Here is a 17,178-nt window from a genome sequence, read left to right as displayed (position 1 = left end):
ATATTTATACTAATAACTAGAAATGTCAAACGAAACTGCTTTTGTAGCAAATCTCGACGCCAATGTTGTGGGTACAAGTTGCAATATTTTAACTGTTGCTATGAATGAAGTAATTGGTGAGTGCTTTATCTCAATTGGATAAAATATAACAGCGTACATTTAAATATTTTTTTTGGATTTTCCACCGTAAACACAAATCCGTGTGAGACAAGTAAGTTTCCTAATATAATGCAACTGATTCGTTATGTTATGTAACTGAGAAAATATTTGTTAAGGTCAACTTTTGAACGAGACGTTCGCCATAAGAGTAAAAAAAAGACAACTTCTTGAGACATTATCACAAATCAAATAGCTGTAAAAAATGTCTAAATAAATCAATATTTTTTTCTAAATCTAAAAATATCAGACCTAATTTTTTCTTCCATGTTTGTCACTCCGCGACAATTTCTAATTCACTGTTGGGATTTAAGCTCGTTAAATCTAATTTGATTTTGCAACAAATTCAGAATATAAAAACTCCTTGTATTCAGAAGTCGCTAAAACATCGCTGTTCAGTCGTTCTTGCGGTCCAACACGCTTCAATGTTCGTTAAACTTAGTATCAGTGTTATATTTTGTATTATATTATATCGTGCTCTTATGGTCTATCTCCACGGAATTTAATGCTTTTCTAATTGTAAAATAACTTGCATTTCGAGTTTAAAAAGTACCGTTACTCGCTCATCCTAGTCCCTTGGGTCTGGAGCTAAAATTTTAAAGAAATCCGATGCTTTGCGAATGACGGAACTCTGGAATCTCAAGAATTGAAAAAAGAGTAGATTTATTTTATTTTAAAAATACTAGAATGTCAAGAATAACATTTAGGGCACGATTTCATAAATTTATTCAACTACTAACACCGAGGTAATGCTTAACGGAGTGGGCTAATCAAAGAAACAAAGGTTAGAATTTAAGTATTTTCGATCGAATAAAAATAACAACATTCAAAATTAATTATAAATTTTCCAGAATATTTGTTCAGTTTTCTCGATGTTTTCATGCCTATTTTAAGACCGTTAGTTAAAATTAACTTGCTGCTCTACTTCACTCTCCCTTTAACCAAAAATTCTTTTACACTTTGGATTGTACCTCCCTTATGGAACAGGGTAGACAATGATTCCAGCATAATTTTGTAAAATTACCACCTAGTTTTTTACCATGGCCTTCATGATTCGGGCCCCAATATTTCCACGCAACCTATCTTACTGTCTCGTTTGAAGGTTAATTCGCGTTTATTGACCGAAATACGTTAGTAAGTTCAATATATCGCGAATGTTAGTTTCGTGAAAGCAGGTTAAGTGTTTTTTTCATGCCAGCCTGTTGATTTCAGCGTACGAGAGGAATATAAGTTTCGCGATACTTGGTTAAGTGTAAGTTTCTTGCACGCCTGTTGATGTTAGCGTTCGAAACTATTATAAGTTTCGCGTAAGTACTTTATTTACACTTTTATAACATTTTCTGTTTGTTTACCGACGAAAATATTTATGTTATGGGGCCGCTGCGAGTTAAAATTTGGATCATATCTTCTAAAACATTCAGTCTTCATTGGAAGGGCGGTAAGTGCTGTTCGCTTTTAGTCTGCTCCCGTATTAAAATGTTTGAGAAATATATTTATGGTAATACTCACCTTTTTCTTGACAAATTGGTGATAATTTGATTTCCACGTGACTCTTTTTTTTTAAGAAATACGACGTATGTATTTTCGTTGAGTGCGAGAATGTGCTCTCTATTTTAACGCACATCCCTGTAAAATAATCGGAAACGTTTTAATAGTCTTTACAATAACACCAACTTTCCTTCCACTATAACAGTTCGATCAGTTTTTTTTATTATGAGTAATTTCATATTAATTGATTATGTCTTATAGCGGAGACATCTGCTATCTCACATCCCTCTGCTGTTTGTGAAGGGGCATTGTTAGGCGCAGTATCTAAGGGACAGCCAACCTACGAAATAAATTGAAGTTTAAAACTTATACAGGGTTTAACAACACGCATAGAGAACACTTATTCTGAATGTATGATAAATGTCAGAAATACGACACTGCATTTAAAGTCACAAGTCATAATGACGGGTCTCATTTTAGATGTAGTAAAGCGAAAATTTAATCGAAATAAGTTTTCTTCTTACCTGTTCCACCCTGAAAAATTAAAATGCTAAAAGCTCATTTTGTTTTTTTTCGCATTAATTATTTCACATGGATAAGTTTTTACGTGAAAATCTAAGTTCCCTTTATCTCGAAACACCGCATTTATACCCGTTTTTGTTGTATGAAATCTTAACAAATATTTGAACTACGCAATTAAAACCAAATTTCTCATATCGATTAAACTTAATTTCAAATGGCAATATATATAATAATATCTAATTTCTGGCCCTTTGTGGGTTTGAAAAAGTGTCGCCAAGGATTGTGTATAAATGCAGTTTTTTTAGGGACTGCGAAGCAAAACTCGTTTTTGTATAATATCTGTCCCTATTTGGGGAGAAATGTTATTTAGGGAAAATTGGTTCTGGATTTATCAAGCTTAATCGTCCTTTTTTTAAAAATAATTATCTAGTATTTCACTAACTTACATTTGGAATGGTCGGAAAGTACAATACACTGTATGATAAATATTCGATGAAACCACGTTGGTTAAAGTAGCTGGTAATTACAAGAACATTATAAAAATTATTCATCTATTGCTTTGTGATCATTTAACCTTAGGCTTAGAAAGACAAAAATAGGCCCAAAAGTTTTAAAAAATCACGTGAACTTAATTAGAGAATCAAAAGGATGAAATTAAGCGCGAGATTTGAATTGAAACTTGAATGAAATGTCGCACGTGCTGGCTCGTGTTGTTGGTGCTTGGTTTAAAAAAAAATTTACAAAAAAGTCAACTTAACTTCACACTACGCGAAATGAGATACTATACCTTTTCAGCCTTTGCTAGTGCTGTACTGTTAAATTTTGAAAAAGCTGTACTCCCTTGGTAGCGAAACCTTGGGTCTAACTCGGAAAAATTTATCCACCTCGTAATGTTAAGCTCCATAGAGTTAAACATAACGATTTCGGATTGAGTAACACCGTATTACACATCATTACCTTATGAAGTGGCTGTTACAAGTACGTTGAACTGTTTCAATATAGAGCAGAAAGCAACGAATTAAACTAAATTGGGATATCCGGCACGAAATAACTGTTTAGTTCATATGATAGGTGGAGTTAATAAATTAAACGTCTGGGGAGAAAGGTTGCAGCACTGACCTTTGACGACATATTTACACTGTACACTGACCTTACACTGCAATTTAGTTCAACTTGAAACGCAAACTGGCTTGAATTGTAAGGCTATTTTTCCTGGTTGAACCTCGAATCACTGAGCCAATGAATGTGAACTTCATTGGTGGACGTCGCCAATTAGAAGTCCAAGGGCAATAGTTGACGGTTCAACCAGCGAGCTTATGGCAGAAGGAGGAATTTATCTTTTCTGCAGAACACGGCCGCTGATGTCTGGGGTGGGTGTGTGTGTGTATGTATTTCCCCGGACACACGAAAAACAAGCGTGGATAGACACTACCACCTACCACCTCAGAGCTCGTAATGTGAAAGAATTGCGAAAGGAGCTACATAATTTCAGAAGTTAATGACTTCTTATCCTGGGAAGTATTGGACACTAAGGCTTTATAGTATCCATCCCTGCTAGTCAAAATTGCCTATGACAATCGTAAAAGAGGGTCGAAAGTTTCCTCCCCACTATAGGAAAACTATCTAATCTACTGAAAAAAATCCCACGCCGAGAGGCTGTGGCACTCAAACTGTGGGGCGTGTTCAAAACTTCTTCAGCGCCAATCGTTGAAAAGCCGTCTGTCTAGAACTCTATGAAAATCCATTACAATCCGTGGGCCTAGGACCCCACACTAGTTTGACCAGAATTTCTAGCAAACTCTATTAACAGCTGTTCTTGTCACCGTTTCTGATTCGTTACCTCAAACCACAGGACACACCCTAAAGTTTCGTTACTAGCCGGCTGCTGGCGCGCAAATCAGCCTGCCAGCTCAAAATGAGGGAAGCGCCGTAGGTGGCGCGGTGATCGGGCCTAATAAGAAGTTGGCTAACAGAGATGGTTCCGGATATGGTTAGAGTCCAATACTTCCCAGGATAAGAAGTCATAAACTTCTGATAATTTCTATAGTATGAGTTAAAACAAGTTGGGCTGCACCCTTGTTAAGAAAAGATCCTCTTCCGGCTCTTGGAAGTATTGGGAAAGAAATAAGATTGGCATCGTCAAAGAATTCACCCAAAAAGATTGCGGCAACCCTCAAGTTTATGGTTAATTTGATGGACGACTGTATCAAAGCCGATTTATTGGATAGCGTTTCTTCACAAGGGTTTTTGGGGTTGGCTATGACGGACATAAATGGGGTTGGGCTTGCTTGTTCCCTCACACCATCGTAAGAGTAGCAGCCTAAAATTTTAATCTGGTGAATTTAAGCCTTCTTATTGGTATATTTCTTCTTGGTATAAATGCAGTTTTTTCAGGACTCGTTTTTGTATATCTATAAATATTCAAGAACAGAAAAGTAACCCAGGAAATATGGCAAAACTATTTTTTGGTAGTTTCTAGTCCTGGTCAATCATATAGATTGTTCTTTTAAAAAATTAAACTAATTCTAAATCGATTACTTGTGGCGAGTAATTGACTTTTGTTTCTAATGGGGATCTCCTAAAAATGTCAAAACCAACTATTCGCACCCTCTCACCCGGAAACTTTATTGTTTTATTATAACGTTTACTACGCAATGTTCAAAAACAAGCAGAAACGAATCTCAGCTTACGGACTGTTATAAACCAATGTTAACTTTATGTTGCTTTTAAAATTTCTCGACGAAATTTAGGCTGAATTTCGAAAAGGAAGATATTGAGATGGATGACCTTTATAAAACACAAGTTGCGCCAAATTTTTTCAAGGTATGCGATATTCCGGCTAATATTGAAACAATCTGATTAGGAATTGGATAACAAATTAATTACCCCTTACGACGGTTTTAGAAATCTCATGTTATAGCGTATTACGCGCCAAGCTCATTTTTCCGCAGTCGATTGGAGCATTTCAATCCGTCTCCGCCATACGCAATAAACAATCTGATTATCATGTCCAGCCCCCAAGTGACAGTCACGTCCAATTCTTGGTCCTTCTTAAATATGCAAACCGAAGTAAATTTTATTCTATAACAATGCAATTAATATTTACCTAAATCAATAAGTTTAACTTCATGGCTCATTCAGGTGGTGATTTTAATAGTGTTGACTTTGGTCCTGCTGTCAATTTTACTCGTCATTCACTCCATCGTAACCAGCAAACACAAATCGGTGCCCAACAAGAAAGTTGCTAAGAAAATGGCCCAAGAAAGCTTTGAGACTTTCTGGGAAAATGCCTCGCTCTTATGCGCCGAACGTAATGCGGCCTTTACAAGCTCAATATTTTGCACAAATTAAATGGGGGACATCAATAAAATTTATCATCTTAAAGACTATTCCCAAAACTTCTCACAAATAAAAATCAAACATGATATTGAAAGCCCAATATTTAGAAAACACGTTAAAACTTTATTGGACAAATATATTGATTGAAGTCAACATGATTTATTCAATTATATTGAATATATATTATATATAACATTATTACGCAAATATGGTCCAATATTTAAGGAAAATGATGTTCCAGTTTCCTGAAAATAATTGTGGCATTATATTTTGCACAAATATTAGTCTGGATAACGTTTCATTTATACTTTGTAACTTGAACAACGGGCCTCACATTTTTGAGCAAATTATTGAGCGTGTATGGTCCCCTTGAGCAATTTTGTTATCAATAATGTTTAAAAAGAATTGAACTTCGTAATGGAGGTATACAATTAACCTCCTTAATTACGAAAGATGGCCGTCGTTTTAGTCAGACGTAAAGCATTTAGGATAATTTTGTTTTGTAGCGATTCCTGCTTTTCTGCCTCACATTACTTGTCGTCTGCTCGCTTCGTCCTGGCTTATTGGAGTGACTTTCATTCTGTTCTTCTTGGGTTGTTACTTGCGCACGGACTTCTCGACGGAAAGCTACAACATCATCGACACTCTCTCGGACTTGACGAAATCGGGAATTGCGCCTGGATATTCGTTCGACGCTGATTTCGAATATATTAAAAATTTGGTGAATATTCTTCTTCGTGTTAAGTCCTCTATTTTTCTGACGTCATTGCATGGTTTCTATCAGGCGGCCCGAGACTCAGTTGTAAAGGAATGGCTAGACGCATTCGATTTGTCCGAACGTGTTGATAAGCTTAATATTATTTTATCGGGGGAAAGAGCTCTGATCATAGAAGCAAACTTTTTGATATGGAGCTTGGTACTGGATGATCCCAAGAGGAAAGAGCTCGTCATGGCAAAGGGAGGTTTTTACTTTTCGCAAGTTCTTAACCTCGAATACCATCACTTAATTTTCAACACCTCTTGGATCAGAAGCGTACCACAATTGAACGCCCAACTGATGTCAGTAATAATCTCATCATAAAATTATTATGAACCTTATCGCCTGATTTATTACAGGGTGGAACCGATTTTCGAAAAGCAAGTTTTCAAGTATCAGGAACTAGCGTTAGATTACATATTTGAACAGGTGACTTGGAAGAAACCATTGAAAAGCAATGAAGCCTTGGACCTGAGTAGCGTCAGTGTTCCTTTCTACTTTCTTCTCATGTTTTTGTCAGGAACAGTAGCCGTTGTCATTACCGAAATAATCTTCAAATAACTCCCTTAAACGCTGACTATTTGATTGGAACGTAAAATGGAATTCCCTAAACAAGAAACACATTGATTTTTCTTCGAACTGTACTTAACAAACGAAATCACTAATTTTGAAATCACACTTTAACATAAAGTTGATAATTATACAATTAAGATATGATTTTGATTAACTGTCACTAAACAATATCATAATAATATTTTAGAAAAATTATCAGTCGCAAAACAAGGATATTCTGGTAGACTATAAAACACACAAAGCCGACCATGTAGGCCTTACTCTATGGTGGTACAGGGATTATGTTAGGTAATAGGTCTAGTTGCGCGTGTGATTCGTCGTGGGCTATTGTGTGAAACACAGCTTTATCAAGTGGTTCAGGAAAGGTTTACTTATGAGCCATTCCAGTAAGGGAAACCTAAAAATGAGGCTGAATTTTCCAATAAAGAAAATATTAAAAAAAATCTATCAAGCAGAGTAAGCACAATTAAGAGCCATCTGGTGACAAATCGTTTGATTAGATATCTTAATAATCCCTAATCCTTTGTCAAAATCGAACAAACGTAGTTTCGCTGAAAGTAAATCATCTTACACTTGTTTAGCGCTGATTATATTGAAATTCTAATCTGATCATAAATAGTAACTGTAATAATTGAGGCGTTCAGACTTTTTTGATTTTGCCATTATAATATTTAAAACCTTTCTCCGTGCCAGTTCAGCTCATTAACGAAAGAAACAATCAGATTATCTAAGTTATAACCCAGCATGCTCTGTCGATCCTCAAAAGACTGTTGGGAAATTCGAAGTATCTTCTATTTTGGGCCGATGCCTTAATCTTTTCGATTGGCATCAGCAGTAGTTTCGAAATAAAATCAGATTCGCTACTTTCGCCAACATGGGTCGAGTAGATTTCATTCTTGTATGTTAAGCCATAAAATTGTTCGAAGCAGTTCATTGCATTACCATATAATCTACATTCATCAAGGGTTTCCAAAAACTAGCTTGCCCAACCACTGACTAATAAGGCTTTTAAAATTTGCCGTAAAACTTTTCGGGGCTTTGGTTCTAGCTCATCAGCGTTTGGTTCAATGAACTTTGCACCCAGCAAGTGACTTGTGGGAGACATTCAGCATTTCAATAAAAATGAAAATCTACACACCAAGCTGCATGCGGTTCCTGGCCTCAGTAGGGAGTCCTTCCGAGCTATACAAATAAATTGTGATAAATAAGTCCATGGAAACAATAAAATGAATACACCTTTTTTTCTCTCGCAATACCTTTCATTTTGAGATTGAGGTTGTTGCTGTTCCGCAACTGGAAGGGATAATGCTTGGCTATCTGGCTCTGAATCATAATCAACTGGTTCAACTTTCACTGATACATCGTTAGCCTTTTGAAGTGCTCCATTTTTCTCCTAATTTTTTAGACAATTAACAATGATTAAAGAATATTGCTAATATCTAACCTCGTAGGTTACCTTCAGATCTTTGACTTTGTTTTTCAATTCTTCTCTGACCTTATTGAGACTGTCAATTTTCTCTCGTTGCTCATTAATAGTTAATTCATTTTCCATTCGCGATTTTCTCACGTTTGAAATTAAAACGTCAAACTGAAAAATTCAAATTAGATTCCATTACTACAGCTGATTTCCATGGGACCTTCAGGCAGAATGCCTTTTAAAGAGACAAGCAAGAAAGATGAGAAACCAAGAACATTAATGGTCCTCATTTTTAATGAATCTTTAAACAAGGGACCTTTATCCTCTAAACCTTCAGCCAATCAGAGGGGAATTTATCATTGGCCATTTAAAAAAGTTCATTGTTCATTAGTCATTGAGATGCTGTAGGAAATGTTATTTTTAATCATGTATCTCATAAACCCTTCATAAGGAACGGAAAAACTGGGCACTTTCACTCAAGCAAGGCGAAATGGCCCCTAGGTTCGTTTTTTGCCATTAGCTGCGCTACCAGCACAGATTTCCTCATAATGCGGGAACTATTTTATCAATTATTACCTTGTTCCTCAGTTTCTTCATTTTGTCATCTTTGCTTAAGTAACAATCTTCCTTATCAATTTCCTAAATCAATTTTGCAATTTTAAACTTCATAGTAGAACGAAGAATAGTTCAAAAATATCGCAAATACCTCTCCGAGAACAACTCTTTGAGAATTGACCAAATTCATATAGGCTTTGCGTAAAGACAGTTTGTGGAGACACATTTATTTCCTAAAATTAAACTTTGAATGAAAACATGTTTCGAAACATGGAACATTTTTCGAAGAACAAGCAAATTAAGGAATGGAGAAAAATGTTAATATTTTAAACTACCAAGAGTTTACGGTGTTGCCAGGACCTTTGTGAGACAAAGTTTCTCAAGGCTGAAATGCTTGATTAGTGACAGAGTGTAGTTACAAAATCCGATTCAATTGATGTATAGTAAAACTGATCTGGATAGTGTCCGACATGAAAATTGAAAAGTTTTCGTGATTTCTGTTCAATTTAGCTGTTTTGGGCATTTGATTAGTCTTAAAAACGAGGACTACTGCGCCGCTATTGGTTTAGAGGGATTGGTTGAATTCTCACAGGCTGAGAGACGTAAGGGTAAGGTGGGGCATAGTGCGCTCTATCACGAGCTTATCAGGTTCGAATTAGCAGAAGCTACTAAACCAATGACGGCTTAGTAGTCCTAATTTTTATAATTAATTAAATGCTAATTATTTTGTAATAAGAGATCTTTTTTTAATTTTTTTCTCTTTTGTATTAAGGTAAAATCAGAAGAAAATAGGGGAAGTGGGTAGCCGTAGCCTTGAGCCATACAAGTCGTCCAGTGATTCTCACTTACAATGGTCGATTCCCCTACCACCCTTAAAATTTGAATCTGGCCAATCGGCGCGAAGCATAAAATAGTACCAGATTTCATTGCGAACGCCACCATGTAGCGAACTGTGGAACTAACTTGTGTAGTCTGCTTATATTTCTGCTGCGCTTCAGTTTGAGTTAGGGTTACGTCAGGCAACGGGTTAATGCGGATATTGGTTTAATTAAGGACGAAAATTCGGTTATTTAATAAAATGAATGTCGTTAAGAGTACGCAGTGTGATTTAACGTACAAGGAAACTACCGATAAGAAAACTCAGGCTGTGTTGAAAGGAAAAGTAAGATCTACCCAAACCAATCCCAATGTTAAAAATCAAACTACAACAACTTGGATACAACTTTATTACTTTGAACTCTTCCCTATCACAGTTTAAAACTTCGGACAAGTTAATTTTTTCCCTGGAACTTAGAAATACCATTGTATTTAAAAATAAAGACATATTTTAAAATAAGTTATGAATTTAGTACTTACCACTCGATTCCAGCCTCTGCCTGAGTGCCTCACTGCCTCTAGCAGACGCCTCTAGTCACTTGGAAGGCGTAGGACCGTACTGTCCACAGAATCACGTCACTCGTGTGTTAATGCGCGTAAAAATCCTATCTCTCTTCACCCCCACGGGGAGGGAAATGGCGCGAAAAATCCGTAAACGGACGCCTCGCGAAGTTGCCCAAGCTACCCACTTCCCCTATTTTCTTCTGATTCCACGCAATGATTACCCCATCAAAAAATAAATATTTCGCCGCGTCATTTCAAGAATGGGGAAGGTGTATCTTATGGATGGCTGTTCCATGTGTTATAATTGTTGACGCTGTATTTAAAAAATATGTTTGGTCTGGACTGCGTAGTGTAGTATTTTAAATCAAAACAACAAGTCTGGGTAAAGGGGAGAGTCCTTAATAGAGATTGCTTCTTTGGGACATTCTTCAAGTTCAAGAAATATTTTCATTACTTACCAGCTTAAAGGTTTCATCATCATAACACAATCTTTCATAGCGTCCATCCCAATACTAAACCAAATTAAATTAATCATTCAAGACTCCGCAAGTCTTATAACGTCTGAGGAATCTTTTCCTTGTTATTTATTCTTCTTGGCGAACGAGTTTCTTATTTCTTTTACTTAAAGTTTCTCTAGTAATTTTAGTTTACCACTTGACGGTCCATAAGAAGAATGCCTAGCAGACGTAAAAGTTTGCAAAACCTCGGACTTCGAGGCGGTAATATTTTAGTACTGGAGTGGTATTAAGATAAGAAAAGAATGCGGGGTGGGAAATAAGGATTTTTTAAACTGGACATTAGGCCAGCGATCCCCCTACCCTGACGTGCCCTGGTCATTGGTCCTGGACCAGTTTATTTTTTCCAGGTCAGGGGGGCGGTCGCTGGCCCAGTGTCCAGTTTTAAAAATATCCTTATTTCCCACCCTGCAGATGCCTATCCAAACACCCCTTGGCCAACTTAGATAATCTTCTTTCGGCGGTGCAAGGCCTGCCAGCTTCACCCGAGCCCCATGTTAAAAAACGACTAGCAAAATCGCCCCTAGTTCCGACTTTCGCCGTTGGGTGCGCTACCAACCCAGTTTTCCTCGAAATTATTTTTCTATAGACTATATCAGTTGAAGGGGGAAACAACACAGTTTGACCTGCCAATAAACGGAGCTGGGTTTCACCCTCCCTCCATGCGGGCCTCTGAAGAACTCTATGCTAAATTTCCCGCACAATATGACGCCTAGGTGGGGACTAGCGAAACCCCGCCTCAAAATCTCTCCTTTAGCCCCCGAATTGAAATAGCTCTATAAGAAAAAAATTAAAGCATTTTTAAAATATTTACCCATTTTTTTCGTGGCGAAATTTTAATTTATATTTTGAGACCTATTTCATAATTTTCAGTCCGTTACTTGGCGAATAATCAACATTCAAGGTAATGATAATCCATCTATTAATTCATGTGACTGTATTTTCCACTTTTCTTTGATCTTACCTGGGATAGATGCATTTTTAGAAGTAGGAATGGAGAACGGTTAGTATTTACTTCAGTCCAACTCATAGTCCAGTATAGAGCCCGTCCCTCTAATACGTAAGAAAAGAAAACGTTTAAATTATCTTATTGGCTCACTTAAACTACGTTTTGATGACGTTGCTGACCGGGACGGCGAAAAATACGTAATTCCTTTTCACCTCTGTCGCTATGACCCGCCTCTTCTTTCATACCGACCCTTCCCGGGGAAGGAGGTCCGGGACTTTGACGCGTAACCAGATTACTCTGTTCTCTATTCCTACTTCTAAAATTAAATCTATCCCTCATCTTGCCTTAATTGTTGTTAAATCGTTAGTTTCATTAGAACTTAATGCGATGAAACTAATACTGAAGTTCCGTGTAGGTCTGGTTTAATAATTACACAAAAACGAAGTTCATAAGGGTTGTGAATCTCGAAAAAGGAGGATAAAAACAGTTGCATGAACATTTGTAGGAAGTCCCACCATGTGAAGGTTAGACGTTCCCGTAATCAAAGGTCTAACGATTATAATGGAGTTCAAGGCAATCATTTCAATTCATTTGACGGATTGCCTTCCAAGTGGATTAGTCGGAGACCAGTTGATTATGAATAGCGCAAATGCTTGAACATTTGGTAGATGTCCCGCCATTTGTAGGCTATACGTTACTCGTTACATCTCGTATGGTGGAGTAAGACGACAATGCGACAGATTCGGTTTATGTGGAATGGGCGAGAGACTAGGCAGATGATGGAATAGTGGCCACTAAAAGAGTGGATCGGTACTCGAGTAAAATAGTTAACATAGTGAAATACACTCTCCCCAATTTCGAGAAAAAGCGTACTCAGTTCAGAAATGGGGAATACCGCGAACGCGCTCTATTGTAACAAAGAACAGAAAGACAGACACAGAAACGTCCCAGACAGTACCTCTCAATAGCGTAACGTTCCTATAACAAAGAGGAGAGAGAGAGACGGAGAGATAATCAGTATAGGCAGCCGTGATCCATGCGTGTTGAAAACGGGGGTAAATCTGCGGTACGTCGCGGCACCTGAGCGCAGCTTTCTCGCGCATAGTTGACATAGGGGATGACAGAGACAAGATGAGGAGATCCATCCACCCACGCGGAAAGGATATGAGTCCTGAAACTAAACTTTTAGAAAACGGTTTTAACTACCCCCTTATTTTGCCATTTTTATCGCATTTTATAAAGCCTGTTTCTATCACCTTTCTCTCATCTTTGCCTATAATAGAGGTAAAAATATAGTGTTAAGAATGTTTACCGGCTAAAAAACATTATCCCCACAAACCTTAGGTCGTTAAATGTCTCCCTCAAAATGTTTAACAGATGTTCGCGGATTAATTGCAAGCAAAAGATAGGAGAAGACAAGTTACAAGTATTTATTCGCTCTCGATTGCCCCCTCCCCATTTGCGCAATTGGCAATTCTCTAGCCTTGCAACCACAACAAGATAATGAGGCGTCTCTGTATTTTTTTTTATTTTAGCATTAACAGTTACGGCCCATTCATTACAGAAAAGGATGAAAGAGAAAGTTTTTGTCCAACAATATTTAAAATGTTCATGTTACGATTAAAAGAAATTTTGCATGGTCCAGCAGCCTTCAAATCCATTTAGTCAGTCATGTGCCTTCTACGTTTATGTTCTGTCGAATAACTCTTCCACGTACTTGCATAGTCACATTGATTACATTTGAAGCGTTTTTCACCACTGTGAATGCGTTGATGTGCAACCAAATGAACCTTCTGCGTGGATCCATAGTCACACTGATCACATTTGAAGGGTTTTTCACCACTGTGAATGCGTTGATTTTCGATCAAATGACTCTTCATTGTGCTGGCAAAGCCACACTGATCACATTTGAAGGGTTTTTCGCCACTGTGAATGCGTTGATGTCAGTTCAAATCCTTCTTCCACGTACTTGCATAGACACATTGATCACATTTGAATAGTTTTTCTTCGTTACCCTTTCTGGCGTGACGTTGTGGACCCCTTTTATATTCAGCAGAATATTTGATCCGAGTTGAACGTTTCTTCTTGAATTTTCCTACAGAAAATTATTAACGAAATATAAAAACGAAACACACACCATTTACAACATAGTATCAAAAATACATAAACATTCAAGCGCACTTCATAAAAAATGTAATGCTAAGGCCTCTACGAAAACTCAGTCTTAAAGAAAAGAAACAGTGCTGATCAAGGCGTTAGCCGATGAGTAAACGACCTCATCAACCAAAAGAGGATGAACGAACATCAACTGAAATGCACGAGAAACCTTGGCGCGAAACTAAAAAGGTCGTATTTTCATATTCAACGGATGTTAGGATAATCAAATACCAGCTGATTCTGGGTGAACACAAGTTACCAATTTATTTCGTTCTTCAACCCCCTCTCTCTTGTCAGGTCTAGTTTTCACTTTGTTTCTCTGCCTGGCAAATGGCACTCCCGACTGTTATATTTTCCACATATGTGAAATAAAGTACAATTGACACATAATTAAAAATAACTAATGTGGATATACCTTCGATAGATAAAAAACTTATTGTTACAAAAATCTGCGTAACCAGAAACAATATCTCATTTTATCCAGCAACAAATAAACTCCGAATTTTTGGTCGAAATAAGTACCAGCATAAGAAAATAATATAAAGGTATGAAACTCTCCATTTAAGCCATGTAAACAGCATTTTCTTTCATCGAAATTTTTAAAAAGTTTCTAAAGCCACGTATTAAGAACTTATGGCCTTAAAAAAGCTGATTATTTGTTTAGAAAATTTTCAAATTTTATATTGTAATTAAATCGTTCAAGGTCTTGAGGTTATTATTATGATACTTATAATTATAACTGATTAAGTGCATGTCAAAATTATCATAATAAATTAATAGATGGGGCGAGATTTCGACGACCAAGGCTAGTCCCTTAGATTTTGTAGTAGGGCTCGAATCCTTATCCGAGTTGGTACGAGATATTAGCGCTAATTTTTGGGGACGAATGTATACTTGGAGGGCTAGAAGTTGGTAGGCTTTCTCGAAAAGACAAGAAACCGGAGTCTGATTGCCCAAAATCTTCAACTGATATAGCCACATCCGAATCTTCTAGACGCGACTCCTTTATTGACGAGATATTGTTGTCTTCACTCGATGCTATATTTGTAGATGTATCAACCGCTTTCACCTGAACTTTTCGATACCTTTTTTTACGAGAGCGCACTTTAGACGGATGTGGTTTGGAATTCCTAGCCATTTTTAAATCAAATCGAAGCGATTTTAAAATTCAAAATTATCAAGAAAACTAGGACAATTGCACGTCCGATATGTATGTCAGAAACAGAAACTCTAAATACTGGCTTCCAAAACAAGCTTTCAAAGCTTCCAAAAGTATAATTCTGGGTAGGGGGGAGAAAAACACATAAAAAAGCTAGGACAGTGAGAAAGTCGGGGTCGGACATTATTTCGAACTTTATTCAAATTCCTTACTACCGTTTTTAGTGGTTTCTCATTTCTTTTGATATAATTTCTGATTTCAGGAAACTTTTCGACCACTCGGTCGCTCCGTTGTTGACACGCGCGAAACGCCCCTCATTTATTATTGTATTGGTTTTTGAAAAGGGAAATGGAGCAAGGGGGGAGGGTTAAGTTAAGTTTGACCTTCGTTTAACTGGTAATGAATGGAGTTGGATATAACAAGCCATTGGAACTGAAACGTATTTCTTTTTATGTAATCTTTACCCTTACCTTTGGTTATATACCGATATCATATTTGTCCAGTGTTACTAATTGAAACCACACAGGATAAACGATGTTGCTTTGTCTTAAATAGACGACATTAGTTATTTAGTTTATTAACTAGTCTGAACAAAATAAATTTAAATTATCATGTTTTTTTGGAAATCAGTCTTCTTAGCAACTTACAGATTTAAACTTTTTTGGGTGCAAATTTGAAAATTTGTCAAGCCAGCAACAATTAAATCTATGTCCGTCAAGGTGCTTACACGAAATCCCTTCAAAATAATTAATTTCATGATAAAATGTTTTCGGAAAATGTAATTGTTCTTGAAAAAGCGTAGATATGTAATTTTTTCAATTAATTTAGAGGGAATAGATCGATTAACAGTAAAATCAGTTGATTGAATTTAATATTTTTAAGGATTAAATGGATAAAAATAACTAAAAAAATTGCAATATCTGAAACTTCAGCCAATTGATAAACCTCACACATATCGTTTGTTTTTTCGGCCTTGGTCCAAACCAAGACGTTTTTTTATAATATCTGTCACTTCAGTCTTAATGTAATTAAATTTTGAATAATTATGTTAGCTCTACCGTCATACATTTTGGGTTGAAAGAAGAACTTATGTATCGTTAACTACATTTAACTTATAAAAAAACATAGATTTCGATAAGCATATAATTTGTACTTTATTTAAGATAAAGTTTAAAAATTACAATATTTAAAATATAGAATAAAAATGTTTATTTGTTTCGTACACTCTATACATATACAGTGTGGTCGAGATCAGACCAACACCTTCCTTTATGTACAACCCCCAATACTGCCAACGGCTGATGTCATACTAAATTATACAGCGTGTAAATAAATGTCTGGAATTCATGATTATTATATGCTAGTGACAAGTTACAAAAAGAATACTGGAGAATATGCCTGAACACAACAAAATATTTTAAAGCACAGTCCTACGATTGGTCTTAGAACGTGGGCCTCAAATTAAAACTTCTTAACTGTTTGGTAAAAACATCAACGAAAATATTCGACGTTTCTACCATTGTGGTTGAGGCAGACGACTGTCCATGTCTTGCAATACATTTGCAAGCAGTAAACTCATGACGCCTGGTAAGACTAATTGTATTGCCGTCTTAGGTAATCCTCGTCCGTTAAGGCATGATGTAAGGGGTATGATAATGCCGGTAGTGATGCCATTGTAAACTGGCACAAACAGTAGTAAGGCTTAGTGCAACTTCTTGTTCCACCGCTCTATTATTACCAGAAGTGGTATGAGACTAGAAGTGAAGGGCTCTAGCATTGGTAATAGATCCTGGCACTAGTGAACAAATTTGAGGATTTTATGCCGCTTCCCACGCGCTAAAACTAGAGAGAGAAAAATTGGTCGAGTTCCAAAAACATTTCTTACCCCCTTCCCCTCAACCTAAAGCCGCCGAACACGGACCCGGCTCCTTGAATCTAGTTCGGCCGTCTACCACCGCGAGCGTCTCACGTTTTGGAGGGAAAAATTCTGAAACCGCCACTAGAGGGCCAACCGTTTGTGTTTTATCAAGTCTTTTCACTAATGCCGAGTGAAGAATTTGGTTAGCTCAGTACTTCTAGTATCATACCACTTCTGCTATTACTTATTAGCATGAATTGGCTTCAAAACGTGCTACGATGTCAAAATCTCTATCCTCATTACAGACTATACAGTCTCTTCTACATTCACGATCTTGCACTACCGAAATCACG

General features: G+C 36.9%; 2 protein-coding genes and 1 long non-coding RNA gene across 3 annotated transcripts; 2 read left to right on the top strand and 1 right to left on the bottom strand.

Moving 5' to 3' along the window:
- Positions 1 to 4,304: 4,304 nt before the first annotated feature.
- Positions 4,305 to 5,596, top strand: LOC149696158 (uncharacterized). The gene is made up of 2 exons (XR_016382511.1): positions 4,305 to 5,235; positions 5,308 to 5,596. It is a non-coding gene; the product is annotated as an uncharacterized LOC149696158 (long non-coding RNA).
- Positions 5,597 to 5,958: 362 nt separating this feature from the next.
- Positions 5,959 to 6,962, top strand: LOC149696157 (uncharacterized). The gene is made up of 3 exons (XM_089867496.1): positions 5,959 to 5,980; positions 6,012 to 6,564; positions 6,622 to 6,962. Exons 1-3 carry the CDS (start codon positions 5,959 to 5,961, stop codon positions 6,821 to 6,823), a joined length of 777 nt encoding a protein of 258 aa, XP_089723622.1. The 3' UTR covers positions 6,824 to 6,962.
- An 867-nt stretch (positions 6,963 to 7,829) lies between these two features.
- On the bottom strand, positions 7,830 to 9,011 carry LOC149696156 (uncharacterized). Its single transcript, XM_089867407.1, has 4 exons — positions 8,829 to 9,011; positions 8,292 to 8,423; positions 8,092 to 8,228; positions 7,830 to 8,017 (listed from the first exon to the last, which is right to left on the bottom strand). The coding sequence occupies exons 1-4, from the start codon at positions 8,847 to 8,849 to the stop codon at positions 7,966 to 7,968; spliced, it is 342 nt and encodes a 113-aa protein (XP_089723533.1). The 5' UTR covers positions 8,850 to 9,011; the 3' UTR covers positions 7,830 to 7,965.
- Positions 9,012 to 17,178: the final 8,167 nt, after the last annotated feature.

Source organism: Phalangium opilio, unplaced genomic scaffold, assembly GCF_054372755.1.
Source record: "Phalangium opilio isolate 3A_F unplaced genomic scaffold, DU_Popi_V2 ptg000022l_1, whole genome shotgun sequence".
Lineage (NCBI taxonomy): Eukaryota > Metazoa > Arthropoda > Arachnida > Opiliones > Phalangiidae > Phalangium > Phalangium opilio.
Note: the sequence above shows the minus strand (reverse complement) of the source record. Positions and strands in the feature narration are given on the sequence as shown.

Excerpts from the sequence above, each read along its gene's own strand:
- LOC149696157 (XM_089867496.1), top strand. The coding sequence starts at position 5,959 with ATGGCCGTCGTTTTAGTCAGAC. Across the intron at positions 5,981-6,011 it reads GGCCGTCGTTTTAGTCAGAC|CGATTCCTGCTTTTCTGCCT; the intron begins GTAAAGCATTTA and ends TTTGTTTTGTAG. Across the intron at positions 6,565-6,621 it reads CAATTGAACGCCCAACTGAT|GGTGGAACCGATTTTCGAAA; the intron begins GTCAGTAATAAT and ends GATTTATTACAG.
- LOC149696156 (XM_089867407.1), bottom strand. The coding sequence starts at position 8,849 with ATGAAGAAACTGAGGAACAAG. Across the intron at positions 8,229-8,291 it reads ACAAAGTCAAAGATCTGAAG|GAGAAAAATGGAGCACTTCA; the intron begins GTAACCTACGAG and ends CTAAAAAATTAG. Across the intron at positions 8,018-8,091 it reads CCTCAATCTCAAAATGAAAG|CTCGGAAGGACTCCCTACTG; the intron begins GTATTGCGAGAG and ends TTATTTGTATAG.